The following is a 15,669-nucleotide window of genomic DNA, read 5'->3' on the forward strand; positions in this document are numbered from 1 at the left end:
TTTCATTTCTTGGTAATTTTTTTATTCCATGTTCAAAATTGAATTTTTTATTTCAATTTTTACAACATAGTTAAATAAGCCATGGCTACTTTAACATTGGATCGAAAACGCAGTGCCATATTTGCCACATAATTTTAGCAACCTTATTTGTTTTTTTTTTTAATAACGTAAAATATAAAGGAAACATAAAATCAAATGATGTAATGATCCACACACAAAAATGTTTTTTTTTGTTTGTGTAGCTGCATCTTTTTTGGCCTAGGATAATATCGAACGCATAAAAATGAAAAGAAATACAAAAAAAAAAAGTAAAACATTTCAAACAAATTTTAATCTACTTCAGAGCATAGGGCGAATAATTGATGATAGAGACTGTGTCACGTAAGCTGATTGTTCCACCATTTATGCTTTTAGTTCTCCCCTACTTTTTTTTGAAACATAATGATATAAATTTGAACACTTTTTTTTTTGACAGCGAAATTTGAACACTTTATAAAGTTCTGTTTACTAAATATTCATATATTTTAGTATGATTAGTATCTAATTCAATCAACTATACCTACCATTGACATTATTTTACTTTAAATCAACGGGGATGCGAGAATACGCTGTGATATGAGTTAAGATTATATGCCTTTAGAAGGGGTTTCAGAACTTAGTTGTACGAACATGAATATACTTGTTTGATTAATATAGGGTTTTTAGTAATAAAACCTCTCAACTAAAGATAAATCGTAAGAAAACCTCTCAATTATATATTTAGTAGAAAAACCCCTCAACTTTAAATATGTTCATGTAAATTCCCCACTGTCTACAGTGTCGTAAAAATTGGACGGATGAGAGTTCAAATTAAAACGTAACGTTTTTCAGAATCTCTCCTAATCGACTTTTACACCACACAAATTTCAGAGAATCTTACTATGATAAATTAGGGCTCATCAATTTAGATTTTTCACTTTGTGAATTTTGGAGCTTAGTTTGATGATTTATAATCAGATAGAAGAAGATTTTATTGTTTTTGTTTATAATTCATGTTTTTTAAGTGTATATATGTCGTTTTTCAGTTTCAATTTAACTGTCCTCCGTCTAATTTTCATGACAATAGAGACAAAAGAGAATTTTCATGAACATATTTAATGTTGAGGGGTTTTTGCACTAGATTTATAGTTGAGGGGTTTTTTTACGATTCATCTTTAGTTGAGGGATTTTATTACTAAAAACCCATTAATATATAATAGAAATGATACACCGATGCGTTTTGCAAATGAAAAAGCTAAGAGAGAAATTGAAGATAGTAATAGTTTTGAAAGAACAAAAACTATTTATATACTGGAAACAAGAAAATGTATAGCTAGTTTTGGTTTAGATTCATAGAACAGAAACATACATTGTTTTGTCACGAACGGTAACACAAAATGTATAGCTAGTTTTGGTTTATGATAATATATATATCGTAAATAAATTGCATATGCGCCACTTTTAAATGTTCTTACGTAAAGAGACGATCACAAATCTAAACGGCGAGAGTTTTCTATACATTTGAAAAATAGTAAAACTTAAATTAAAGTGGGTCAAAAAAGAAACATCCTTTAGGATTATAGTGGAGAATATGAAGAATCTCTTCGCTTTTCTTTCTCCTTTACGCATTTAATTCTTTAAAAAACATATATTGATGATACAAAGAGTCAAGATGCGAAAGGCAAAAGCCCATAACGTTATTTACTTCCCACCTGATATATTAAAAAAACATTAATAGATGATATAAACAACAACAACAAAAAAGTCGGATCATAGTGCCTTATCTTTGGGCTCCATTACATATAGATCCGTTAATCATAAAAATATTTGATTGTGATGATAATGTCTATTAGATTAGTTAGGGTAGGGATGGGTCATTTTTATTTACCTTTACCTCTCTCGCACGATTTTGCCATAAAAGAGAGAAATACGACGAGTAACGTAACTCCAGCAATTAAGCCAACTATGATTGCAAGTGTTTTCTCTATCTCATCGTCATCATTGTTACGACTCCCACCTAATTAAATCCCAAAAATAAAACATTTTTAACAATACAATTATCATAAATATTACATTCATAAAATATAAATTCTATGCAAAGAAGAAGTTGAACATAAACAAAAAACCAATCTTGAAAATAGAAACCTCTACTAATAAGAGAAGATAAAAAAACAAAAACAAAAACTTATAATTAATTAAATACTGTATAAAAAATCAAATAAAAACCTTAAGAGAAACAAAAGCAACGGAGCAAAGAAGACATTACCGTAGCCGTTGGCTCTAGAGTGTCCTCCACGCGCAGAGTAACGCGCGTAGCACTTGGCTAAGTACACGTCACCCCAAGCGGCTCCTCCACAATCCGATCTCAGCCGTCCGATCGCTTCCATCAAACAGTCTTGACACTCGGTCGCACTGAGATCTCCGGTGCACTGCGCCACACCTTGTAAATTCCCTGACACTCCTACTCTGTATGAACCACCGCTACTCGCCGCTAAATAACCCACCACCGAGTCTCTACGATTCAACTCGTCCGAGTTATAACCAACCGGTGGCCCACAACGGCGAACCACCACCGTCTTATCTTCCACGCCGAGGAACGTCGTGTTGTCGTATTTAACGAAACAGCCTTCGAGCTGCAACGCGCCACCGCACGCCATGGCGCAGAGACTCCCGAGTCTGCTAACGGCTCGCGCGACGCATCTTGCGCAATCTCCCGAGCCGGAGGATAGATCGCCGCGACACTGATACAATCCGTAGACGGAGGAGATGTCGCCGGAGATTCCGTTGACGGTGAAGTTGTTGTATGTGTAGAGAGAAGCTGAGCTAACGAATGAGGTTAGTAGCGAGTTTACGTTTGACTCGTAAGGCGATCCCGGAAAGTACTTTGCTTGTGAGCAACCACCGTAGATGAAAGTATCAACGGCGGCGGATGAAAATGTTCCGAGAAGTGACACGACGGCGATAAAGAGAACTAGTTTTGTAGCGAACATGACTTTCGACGATTGCTTTTTTTTTTCTCTCTCTGTCTCTGTGGTATGTGATTCGAGAAAGTATGAGAACGTCGCAACTTTTTTTATGCTTGGTGCGTTACTATATGATTATGAAACACTTTCATTATTTTTATCTTTTTATCATCTGTTTATCAGTTTATGGTTTACTTGGTAATGTAAATTTTTTTGTATTAAAGTACTTGGTAATGTAATCATGCGCTGATTATTTTTGTTAAGTTAATTTTACACACATGCATTCCCGATTTAGGTGATCTTTGTTATATGAACAGATTTATCAGAGATTATAACTATTATCTTTTGATCACTAGGATTATTTCAAACTATTTAAACTGTGCCAGAATGAAAAATGTGAGTATTTTATTACCAAATATCAGAGTATTTTTTTTTGCTAGAGGTCATTTTTACATTATTCATCATATTTTTTAGCAAATATTCTGTATATTTCAAATTGTTTAGGATAAAAGCACACATTTTAAGAAAATAATTAATTAATTTATTTGTTTTGTGTTTTTTTATACAAAACATGATTTAATATCTAACTAAAAATAATCTAGTTAATAAAATTTACTGCAGAATATAAATAGTCACAAAATTGAATGTATTTAATGCTTACGATAGAAACTTGTTTTTTTCTTTCTAAATCATCTTTTATTGTGAAACACTAAAACAAAACAAAATGCCTAAAACATCATAAAATATGAAACAAAAGGGAGTATCTATTATCTTTGCTAAAAAAAAAAAAGAGAGAGTATCTATTATCAAAATTAGTAGAACCAATATAATTAATTATTAATAACTTGTTACTTAATAATAGTTTACAAATTTATAAGTTATAAATTAAATAATATACAAACTCTTTTTAGTAAGAGATTAGCTTAATTAACTTTACTTAGTTAATCTCTTTAATATATGGCATAGTTTTACTTGCCAAATAAAAAGATTTTGGAGTAGTTTAATTTGTTTTCCTGTCTATTTTTCTTGATTAATTTATATTTTTCTAATATTATCTGGTTACTTCTCTTTCTCTATAAGTGGTTAATATCAGTATTTTGCAATAAATTAAAGAACTTAAAAATTATAATTGTAACACTCATTTAAATAATGGGGGAGTTGAAACATGTAACCAGTGTCCAAAAAAATTATAATTGTAAAAACTTAAAAATTACAATCTTTGCCAAATAAATAAAAGTAAATTAAAAATCTACTACTTAAAATTACGGTCCAAAAAAGATAATCAAAATTCAACTCCGATTTTAAGAAAGTACTTTAATCCATTATATAAGAGATAAGTTATAACACAATTTGATCTATATATGTTTTTTTTTCATCAATATAACTCAATTTTTACTTTGACCGTAAAACTAAAACTATGAATTGTTCAACTGTTTCCACCATTTGTACCATATTTTTGGTGTTTTCGATCCATTTTGAAACTTCTGTTGAAGGTATAAGGTCGCAATCAGCGGAAATGTTGAACAAGAACCTTAATATGGCAATGAAGGACGTCGTTTTATTTAGTTCATATGGCAATTTGTGACTTTAATTCATGTGAATCAATATAGGCCCAAATTTAAATAACGGGCCTCACCCAGCTGCTCATGCATGGCATGGCACAGCTCAAATTTTAATTCATGTTTTCATCAATTTGTTACAAATAAAAGTTATAAAATAGTTATATATCCGATGTAAATTTGTTAGAATTCAATGCAAATATGTGAACGCATATTTAAAATTACTTGTAACAAAGAAATCTTTAACGAACAGAAACACAGATATAGTATATACAAATTTATCAAATTATTTTAAGAAATTGGGATTAAAAATTGGGTACGAGAATAGAAAAATGTGAAAATTGCTTCTTTACATATGTTGTATTAGTAAAAAAAAATTAGATGCTGTTAAATAAAATAGCAATAATTAATTCTTCAAATGAACCAATAAAACGTAAGAATTGATCAAAACTCTTCAACCACTAGATTCCCACAAATAGATTAAGTTTAAGACATGGATCTTTCATATTTTTCCAAAACTAATGGTACTAAAATCAACACAGCAGACTACCAAATATTTGCTTTTTTATTGCAACCTCAAGTTTTTTTTTTTTTTTAATAAGCAAACAACCTTGCTATACTGGATAATAATAGTATATTGAGTTTGATTGATAAGGCAAAGCGGTACACAGTTTTTAGCAGTACAAAAACCGATAAACGATATAGAAAAAATTAAAAGCGGTAGTGGTAAAACCGTAAAAGTCTAAGAGATATGGGTAGAACAAACTGAAATTTCTTATTTTGTATCGTTTTTATGGTTGGTTACAACGAAAGTGGTACTGCGATAGGATTTTACCAATCAAAACCATTATTGTTATTGTTATAATTATTTAACTAGATGTTAACCCGCGGTACACCGCGGGTCTATATTTTTATTAAATAAATATTCAATATTTTTTTAAGATGATCTATAGATATATGCTGTTGTTTTGTTTGATTTAAATGTATAGTACATCGCGAAATGATATTTTATAACTAAAAATTTTAAGTTATATTTGTTTTGTTAATTTTATTTGATTGTAAATTTTTGGATTTCACCCGTACTATATTATCTCGTATTAATATCAATCCAAAACCGTCAATTTTAGGATTTCACCCGTAGTATAAAGTTTAAATATTTATAATGTTTAAACTTCTTATTAAAGAATCGAGATGCGTTTTTGAAAAAATATTAAATTTTAAGTTGTATTTGTTTTGTTTAGTATTTAATATTATAGAAAAATATTTTGATTGTTAATTTGGAAATTCAACATCATTTTGTTTTTTTTAATAATATTTTTATTTAATAATAAATAGGTATATTAATACCATTAAATCAAAGGTTTGTAATCATAATTGGAAACAAATAATGACTTAAATGCGATTTAGTAAGGTTGTAAAGAATATGCCATTTATGTAGATTGATTGTTGGGATTAGTTTCCAATTAGTTTTATTTTTGGGATTATAGTTATCCCAAATTTTAAACTAATTTAGATTTTATAGTTTTGTTTTCATAAATAAGAAAATTATTTGTTCACCCACATCAGAAAATATTACCCAAAAAAAATTACGTAATATTAAATAAAAAATTAAATAACTAACTATTTTCATTTGATGGTCTAGCCAAATTATTATTACTATTTATGTATTTTAATGACAAAAATAATTTAGAAAAATAACAAATATTAATTTTCATAACAAATCAAATTATTTTTCGTAAGAACAATTTTCCCCAAATCAATTTTTTACAAAATATTTATTGTAATCAAAATATTTATTGTTAGAAGTAGTTAAGGTAAATAACAAATATGGTTAGTTTGTAGATATCATATATAATTAGATTTAGGTGTTAATTAAAAATTAATGTCGTTTGAAAATAAAGGAACATTATATACTTAAGGTATGTGAGATGTTATTTGTATTGATTTTGGTAAAAATGGAGTTAATCAATTAGGTATGGTAAATGCTAAGTATCCGGAGATTTTGATTAATATGGAAATAGTATAAGAATAAGTAGATGAATTAAAGACAACATGACTTCATTTATCAGTTTGAAATTAAGACAACATCTCTAAAATTGCTTAATAAAGATCCGAACAGACTAAAATCAGGTCAAACCCGGATCCAAAAGAATTAAAGCAAAAAAGTACTGTAAAAATATATACGGAGATACCATCTAACTTCACGGCTAAGATGTTGGTTGGTGACAATGAATAGGTAGCTGGGAAAAGGACAAGTTACACAAAATGTGAACCAAAGATTTCCAAAAGATAAAGCCATTTTGATGATGACTCATCAACATTATTTTTATATTTTCATAATAAATTTTGAAAATGACATGTTTTCTTTATATGATTAGAGTAACTTATTCCTGCTTATATTTCTTCTAATCAATCATATCACGCCACGTATCATCTACTTGCATAATTTAAGTATCTCTCAATCACAAAACATCATGATAAAATCAAATGTCTCCATTGCAAATTCAAAGAAGAGAGAGGAAACATAAACAGAGGGAAACACAATTATACAGTTTTTGCTTGCACTCTAAGTTTATCTTCTTCCCTCTTAATCATACCTTAAGAAGTTCTTGCAGAAACATTATAAACACAAACACAAGACTTCTTAAATCACATGATGTTAATCTTCTTCCTCCAAAACCTAAAAATCTACCCATCTTTGTTTTTGTCCTCCTCTGCATCAGCTTTTCGAAATCAATTTTTCGCCGTCTCAATAACTAATTGAAACCCATCTATTTAATACCTACAGAGATCCATTAGCTCATGAACTCCCATCACAATCAGCAATCAACACATTGTTTCAATAGAGATTGAAATAGTCTTCTCTTCCTTTGGTTGATTCATTGGTGACGAAAGTCTCACAACCAAAACATCTAATGCTTCTTTCATCCACCAATCTCTACAAGCTTCTCTTGCTTCGGTTACATTCATCTGTTATCCCCAATAAATACATATCAATCAGTAAACAAATTAAAAGCTCCTAGATATGTTTCAAAAACAAAGAATAGTTATTTAGCTAGATACTGACCCAAATTCTTTGCCTAACATGTTGTTCAGGCCAAAGCTCAAGTTGTTCTGTAACAAGCATAGGGAACATTAAACCTTCATAGTATGTTCCTCTGCTTTTGCTTAAAAAATCCCATTTTCCAAGTTGATGCTGCCAAATTCAAAAGAAAAAAAAATTAAGAACAGAAAATATCAAATAGATCAAGAAATAAAACAAGATTGAACTTTAAAATACCTCAACGTTGCCAAGAACTCCAGCTTCTTCAAGACATTCTCTTGAAGCTGCTTCTTCTACAGATTCATCAAGCTCCCAACCACCCTGAAATTTGATCAAAAATCATCAAATCAAGTCTTGGGTAAACATAAAAATCCAAACTTTTTATAAGAAGATTCTTATTGTACCTTGGGGAACATCAAGGCGTGACCTTTTTGAGAAGAGATAACAAGAACTTCTACTTCATCACTGATTTTACCATCATTAGATAGCTTGAATCTGTAAGGAACACATCTGCAAATTTCCCCAAAAAAATTCCATTTTTTGAGTAAAATCTATGAGATCAGATCTATATGTATAAGAAGAAGAAGAACATACCCAACGACTTGACGACGACCTTTGTTGTATCTCTGAAACTGACGACCCGTGCGAGAAGCCAAACACACCATTTTCTCAACACCCATTTTACTTAGATAAAAGAAGGAAGAGAAGAGAAGGGTCTGATGTATAAAAGCAAAGATGAGCGTAACAGCTAAAACGGAACAGAATCTGTCGAAACGAAGAAGAACCCACGAATCTTTGGTCGGTTAAAAGATCGAAAGTTGAGTTTTTGTTTCTGCTTTAAGTGTTTATGATTCGATTCGTTACGCCTGAAACAAGATTTGAGAGAGAGAGAAGAAGAAGGAGATGAGACAAAAAGCGTTGTTTCAACCTCCAATAGCTTATCTTCTTTATATAATAAAACGGCCCCTCTTTTTTTTTTGTTTAAAAAAAATCAAATATGAATACTTGGAATTTTCTTCATTGGTCGAGAAGCTAATGTTAATTTTAAGTACCATAACATATATCTAAAAGTCTAAATTTATCTCATTTCGTAAATATAAAATACAAACTTATCCCTTCTCTATGATATCCATATTTAGTTAATTTATGTTAATATTGTTGACATATGTTTATCAAATTATCAATGATCTCATCTCAAAACCTTTATTAATGAGATCATCTCAACAGCTTTATTACAAATTTATCAAATTATTTCCCGTATAAAATGTAAAATACTATATACTCGGAAATTTAATTAAAAGTTTTTTTATTTATTCCTCAATGAATCCAAATATGATGATGCTTATTTCCATCGTATATAGTATTTTACATTTTATACGGGAAATAATTCGATAAATTTGTAAATTTCGGAACAATGTAGTTTAAAGTAGGCGCAAACAACAAGTGTTAGATATTAAATAATATGGACAAACCAACAAAACTTTGTTAATTAAAAACACTTTGTATATATTGCAAGTGTGGGGCAATTTTCTGTATCATTTAACTTAAAGACATATTAGCGTGCATCAATACACTTTAACAATATTCAATCCGTTCTTTTATAAGTGATGTTTTAAGCTTTTAATTTTTTTTTATAAATAGATGATGTTTTCAATTTTCAATGCAAAATTAATTATTTTTTATTGGTTTGACGATTTATATTATGTATTTTATTGGTTGATTAGATAGTAAATGATGTTTTAGTTTAGAAATAAATAAAAATTAAATGATTTTTTAATCTATGTGCATTTTCTTAAAATATCACTTATAAAAGAATGGAGAGACTATAGAGTATCATATACTCTATAGAATAATGCTACAAGTTGAGATACTTTTTGAATGGTCATTTATTAGTCATTTTTTCTTTTTGTTTCATTAGTTCTTACTGTAAAATTTACATGGTAGAGTGTAGATTAATAAAAGTAGCATGGATTTCAACAATAAACGCCCGGTTATACAAATTTGTATAGGTCAACAAAATTAAGAAGCAAGAGAATCAATTTAAGGCATAAAAGCGAATACATAATTCAACGTAAATAATAATTGGACGTTGTCCCTGTCAAAGTGTTTAAGGGGTTTCTCTGTCGCTTCGTGGTCTCGATTTGTAGGGTTTAATTGGTTAATAACGAGAGACATTAGCCATTAGGGTTTTACTAATTAAACACGTACAATTTATAATATTAGAAACGTAGTAAAACAACAACAAAAGTAGTCTCTATCCTTACGCGGCACGTTTATGTTGACTTTGGAAGAGACATGGTCACGTGCGTCGACGCCTCCTAACCTATGTGCTAGATCGATCAAGTGCGTGTTTGAATCGCGGTTAGTTTACGTTTGATGTATGTGCGATGTATCTACGTTTTTTTCCTTACCCGAGAGTGATGCAGTCGTTTACATATATTACAAGTAATCCGATCGTTTTATTCAATATAAAGCTGCTAATGTATAAGGCGTGGTTTGGACCAGTTTTAATCCAAGAAGATTCATAATTATATACAAACCTCATGGGTCGAATATGATTATATTAAGTTTTTGTTTGACTACGATATATAGAGTCCCATGCATGGAACATACACTACGGCACGACAAATAGGACCTACCGATGCCTTTCTTTAGCTCACTTAAACTAAAAACTAAACGAATTAACCTCATTGTGAAACTATGATATTAAAATGTCAAAACGACATTTGTTGTAAAATAGAGAGTATTTGATTAGTTCAATGATGTATGTAGTTGAAATTTATAAACATTTATAATTTTCTCATTACTTCTATTAAGTTGATAATTAATTTTGTAAGTCCAAGTGTCAAATCAGATTGTAGAAAAATACGAAAAGAAACAATCTTGAGGATTGAGTAGGTATGGTAACATAGACATATTAGCTAAATGCACCATAAAAGGTTCAATGAATTTTGCTGGATAAAAAATATTATTATAAATTAAGACTTATCGAATATGAAACCTTCCTGCAAATGTGTGATATGTATTGTTTTAATGGTTCAACCATCAGTATTTAAATTTTAGCCACCGTTTTAGAATCTTTCCTCTTTAGTCACCCAAAATGGATTTTCTTTCATCACCTCACATGAAACTTAACGCATAATGACCTACATCATGGTTCTTGTGTTCTAATAATAATTTAAAAGAAAATATATCCAAATTTGTAACATTTGACAAAGCTTCAATCATATTTATTAAGCTTATTAATCATTTATATGACAATTTGAACGATTTAATATTATTTTGATTGTTGCTATATATCTAGATAAGTTTGAACAATAATTTATTCTTTTTTCGCAAGCAGGTTAAATATAGGACAGACGATTCGCATGCATATTATCAAATTATGTTACTACAATAGGCAAGTAGATCAAGAGTCCCATGGTGATGGATAACTAAAAGTGTTATACTATTCAAAAGCTTAAAGCTATGCGAAAATTCTAATATGCCAATCCAAAACAGACGCCGAAATATTTTGTTACCGATTAAATTGTGTTGTCTACAAAATATGAAAAACATAATCAAATTCGAAGCTACTTCTGGATAAACTGTGACCACCATAAATGGAATAAGCAATGGAATATAATTGGTCAGACATAGAGAATTAGAGATACCGCCGCACAATATGTTTCTCTCAGCCACAAAGACATTAAGACACTCGCTATACAAATTACATGGACAGGAAAGAGTCTTAATAATCATTAATCAATGATCATTTGATGTTTTTTTTTTTAAGATTAATATTCATTCTCATTTTTTTATTGCCCTAATATATTTGGATTCCATGCGACTTTATTACAAACACATTTGTTTGTTAGAATATATAGCAAAATATAATTGAATTATTATTTTTGGCTGAAATTATGGATATGAAATAATTTCCGAAAAACTAGGAAATGGACACGACCACGAGGGCAGCATGGGATATCGGGATTATAGATCAATAAATGGCATTCTATTTTTTATATTTTTTTTAGTTTAAAAAAAAAATAGATTTGAATAATCTATGTTTTCGCACCGAATTAAAAGATCCATTGTTCAATTTGTTTTGCAATGAGTAATAAACTAAACCAGCACAATTTACCAATATAGCACAAGCAGATTAACTAACTAGAAATTAGTTATTTCTCATCTGTTTTTGACACACTTTAATTAAAAAAAAACATCATTTTGTTTATATGCAACAAACAATATAAGTATAGATGTATATATAAAAATCCATTTAAAACTTTACATGGAAATTAATAAAAATATCTAACCGTACAAAGCAATAATAAAATTTGGAACATCGATGTAAATGAAATAAGCATAATTCATATACATATTATATTTGGATTCGGGTTGTAAATTAGGTGTTATTTTCTTGAATTGTTAATGACTTCTTTTATTCTTCTTCTAGAAATACAGTATTATTTACAGTCTCTAGAAAACTAACGATCAATTAAAGACTTTAATTTGCCCGTTAAAGTTTTCTTCTAGATTTCACATTGAAATTAATTTGGAATACTTTCTACGATTCCATGCATCTAAAATTATAACCATAATAGTATCGAGAAGAAGGAAAAGCGACTTTCTAGAATTTGATTTGAATTTTAGTTGTTTCATGCACAAAAATCCATTTTAATTAAATGTTGAGTAGTAGACTCAGAGAAGGAAGGAAATCTTCGTAAATGTATGAGAAATATATTATTTTTACTCACAAAACCTAAACCTAACCCTTCTCCTTCTCACATATATTATGTACTATTATGAATAAAACAAAATCTGAAAACGGCGTTGAATATTGTAATGTCTATACTTAAACTGCTAAATAAACGCATGACATGGAAAATCGTAGAAAATTAGTTACATGAGTTTAAAATTTATTTTAAAATAACCATTTCTTTCGGTTGGTCGAACTTTTGCATCGACCTTTAACCTTTTACTGGATTTATTTTCTTAACCACTACAAAGTTTATGCATCGATCAGTTGTAAATTTGGGACCTTAGTTTGAATTTCGGTTTTTTTTTTATTAGCTATTAAAATGTTAAACTAAAATATATTGGTGAGATATATTAATTAATAGTATGCCTGAATGCTTTAACGTTTCTAGTACCTGAAGAAAAAGAAAGAAGATGTCGGCATCAGAGGAAGACCGGAGCAAGTCTTGAGAGTTGAAATGGTCGGACACCACATGCTCTCTTTCCCTCTCTAATAATACATTTGTTATCAACTCTCTCTTTATAATTTGTCTTTTTTTTTTTGCTTTCATTTATGACTACTTGACAAATTATGATTGTTATGAAAACTCAATATATATAGTTTTATGTATTTTTAATACAAGTAGGTTTGTCTTAAAGGGGTTAAAATAATATTATTTCATTTTCTTCTAATATTTTATTAAAAAGTCTACGTTTTAGTGTAAATTTAAGGATTTATTTTTTGAAATTAAAAATATATATTTTGAAGAACTAAAAGGTTCTGAACCTGGATTCGTACATATTTCTCCATAAACCAAAACATTTAATAGAGCTTTTTTCCAAATACCATTTGAATTATCGATTTCTAAGTTTTACCTTAGATATCATCAGTTAACTATTGACGCTTGGGAATATTCCAAAGCAAGTTATTCCATAATACTCCTGGGTCCATGCAGAAGAGATAGTTTTCTTACAATTTAGAACGTCTATACTGCTAACTATGATTCAAACCAACAATTGTGGTCCAAAACAAAATTGTACAATGCTACCGAGTTTCTTTTTATTAAAAAAACATGATGAGTTCTATATACCCAAAACAAATTAGTGTGAAAATAGTTTGATTCTGATGAGGATATATTGAAGTATATGTAAACAAATGAAACTGTTGAAGATAATAAATCATGGTTATGGATTCTAGTTTTTTTTTGTTTTTTTTTATTAATACCAGGAGGTTCTAGGCCAAAACTCATAATCCCCGCAGACCCGAACGTCACTCGAACCGGCGACCTCTAAGTTTCGCTTAGGATCTTTACCAGTTGAGCTAACGACATTTGGTGGTTATTGATTCTAGTTATATACGAATAGTTTTCATTCCTAGTTGAGAGCGGATTTGTTTGCTCGTGTGCATGAGCTTAGATCGTGGTTATTTTTGTTTGATCGTCTGCTAATGTTAAGCTCAATCATTATTTCTTAAAGCCTTGAGTAGTTCTTATAAAACCTATGCAATGACCGTGAAAACGTTGAAGATATTAGTTTTAACCAAAAAATGTTATGCTAATAATGATCTTGTGACGTTAAATTCCAAAAAAACAGAGTACATCATGGTCCCAAGTGATAATTCGTTTGTCCTATCATTAGGTTTGGAAAAACTCTACGAATCATAGACGAATAGACCAGTATAGTTGATCACAATTTAGACCAAAGATATAGTTTTGTGGACGTAGGTTTCTTGATTTTTTGTTTTTTTTTTGTTTATGTTTTGTTGTCGTTACATATATAAAAAATTCCAACCAATCGTTGGCTTGAGATATGTAGTTGGATTTTTATTTTTAATAGAGTGTTTTGTCTCAAAATATGAATTATACAAAAGGTTTAATTTTTCTGTCTAATTATGGACATGCTTATTTCAAATGTATGATAATCCTCCAACATCTCTAATGATTATACCATAATGAAAAAATACGTTTGCTTGTATAAATATATTAAAGTGAGATTCAATTAGTGCCACCATGTGACCTGATGGGCTCTCCGTAGACAAATGTGGGGGCAATTTTGTTGGATCAACCAAACCCAACATTTTTTTATATTTGTATTGAAGATTACATTAGTAAATAAACAATGGTTAGAGTCAAGTTTATACGAATATGGACCCAACTAATATATTAATTTACGTCAGATATAAGTATAAAATTAAGGACCATCAGTGCATGTAAATTTATCATATAATTTGAAGTTTTGAACACCTGCATAACATATAAGGAAAATTTTCAATGATATTTAGGCTAATTTTCGTCGATTGTCGTTTTATACTTAACAAATGTCGGAAAGAACCAACTCAGGTAATTCATTCAACATATACTTTAAAAAAAATCGAGTTAGTGTTACACAATACAAATTTTTTGTGTGGAAAATTAATATATAAAATTTTCAATAAATATCAAACTATAGATTTTGTTCATTACTTTTTTTTTTTTTTTGTGAAACAGATTTTTGTTCATTACTAAAAAGCACATATTTAATTGTTTGAATTACTAGTTTTCTTCACTAGTATTCAAATTAGGGAGACTCACAAAAATGCCCCTTTTTTAATACCCCTTTTCAAAAATGCCCCCTTTGGCTGTCCATTTTTAAAAATACCCCTTTTTATGTACAAAATGACTAAATTACCCTTCTTTTAATAAAAGATATCACAAATATATAAGGAAATATAACAAAATTAGGTCTACAAAATACAAAATATTTTTTGGCGGGAAAAGTGATCCCGCAATTTTTCCCGCCAAAACACTTGTAAAAACTTGTAAAACCTTTAAAATACCTTGTAAATTTTTGGCGGGAAAAACTTTTTCCCGCCAAAAAATTTTTTTTGCAGGAAAAGTGATTCCGCAATTTTTTTGGCGTTAAATTTTTGGATTTTTCCCGCCAAAAATTTACAAGGTATTTTAAAGGTTTTTTACAAGGTATTTATAAGGTTTTACAATGTATTTTAAAAGGTTTTACAACGTATTTACAAGGTATTTATAAGATATTATAAGATTTTACAAGCTATTTTATAAGGTTTTTACAAGTTATAAGGGTTTTACACAGTTTTTTATAAGGTTTTACAAGTTATAAATACCTTATAAAACCTTATAAGTACCTTGTAAAACCCTTTTAAAATACATTGTAAAACCTTACAAAACACTTGTAAATACTCTGTAAAACCTTTAAAATACCTTGTAAATTTTTCCCGACAAAAATTTTCCCGCCAAAAAAAAAAATTGCGGAATCACTTTTCCCGCAAAAAAATTTTTTTGGCGGGAAAAATTTTTACGGGAAAATTTTACAAGGTTTTTTAAAGGTTTTTACAAGTGTTTTGGCGGGAAAATTG

At 29.4% G+C, this 15,669-nt stretch overlaps 2 protein-coding genes across 2 annotated transcripts; both read right to left on the bottom strand.

Annotated features, from left to right (window-relative positions):
* Window positions 1–1,469: 1,469 nt before the first annotated feature.
* On the bottom strand, window positions 1,470–3,114 carry LOC9312837 (cysteine-rich repeat secretory protein 12). The gene is made up of 3 exons (XM_021025255.1): window positions 2,285–3,114; window positions 1,907–2,035; window positions 1,470–1,730 (listed from the first exon to the last, which is right to left on the bottom strand). The coding sequence occupies exons 1-3, from the start codon at window positions 3,006–3,008 to the stop codon at window positions 1,720–1,722; spliced, it is 864 nt and encodes a 287-aa protein (XP_020880914.1). The 5' UTR covers window positions 3,009–3,114; the 3' UTR covers window positions 1,470–1,719.
* Window positions 3,115–6,996: 3,882 nt separating this feature from the next.
* On the bottom strand, window positions 6,997–8,500 carry LOC9312838 (nudix hydrolase 17, mitochondrial). Its single transcript, XM_002876724.2, has 5 exons — window positions 8,178–8,500; window positions 7,988–8,093; window positions 7,821–7,904; window positions 7,608–7,736; window positions 6,997–7,510 (listed from the first exon to the last, which is right to left on the bottom strand). The coding sequence occupies exons 1-5, from the start codon at window positions 8,261–8,263 to the stop codon at window positions 7,367–7,369; spliced, it is 549 nt and encodes a 182-aa protein (XP_002876770.1). The 5' UTR covers window positions 8,264–8,500; the 3' UTR covers window positions 6,997–7,366.
* Between the last annotated feature and the right edge of the window lie 7,169 nt (window positions 8,501–15,669).

The sequence above is a fragment of the Arabidopsis lyrata genome, assembly GCF_000004255.2.
Source record: "Arabidopsis lyrata subsp. lyrata unplaced genomic scaffold ARALYscaffold_5, whole genome shotgun sequence".
Taxonomy (NCBI): Eukaryota; Viridiplantae; Streptophyta; class Magnoliopsida; order Brassicales; family Brassicaceae; genus Arabidopsis; species Arabidopsis lyrata.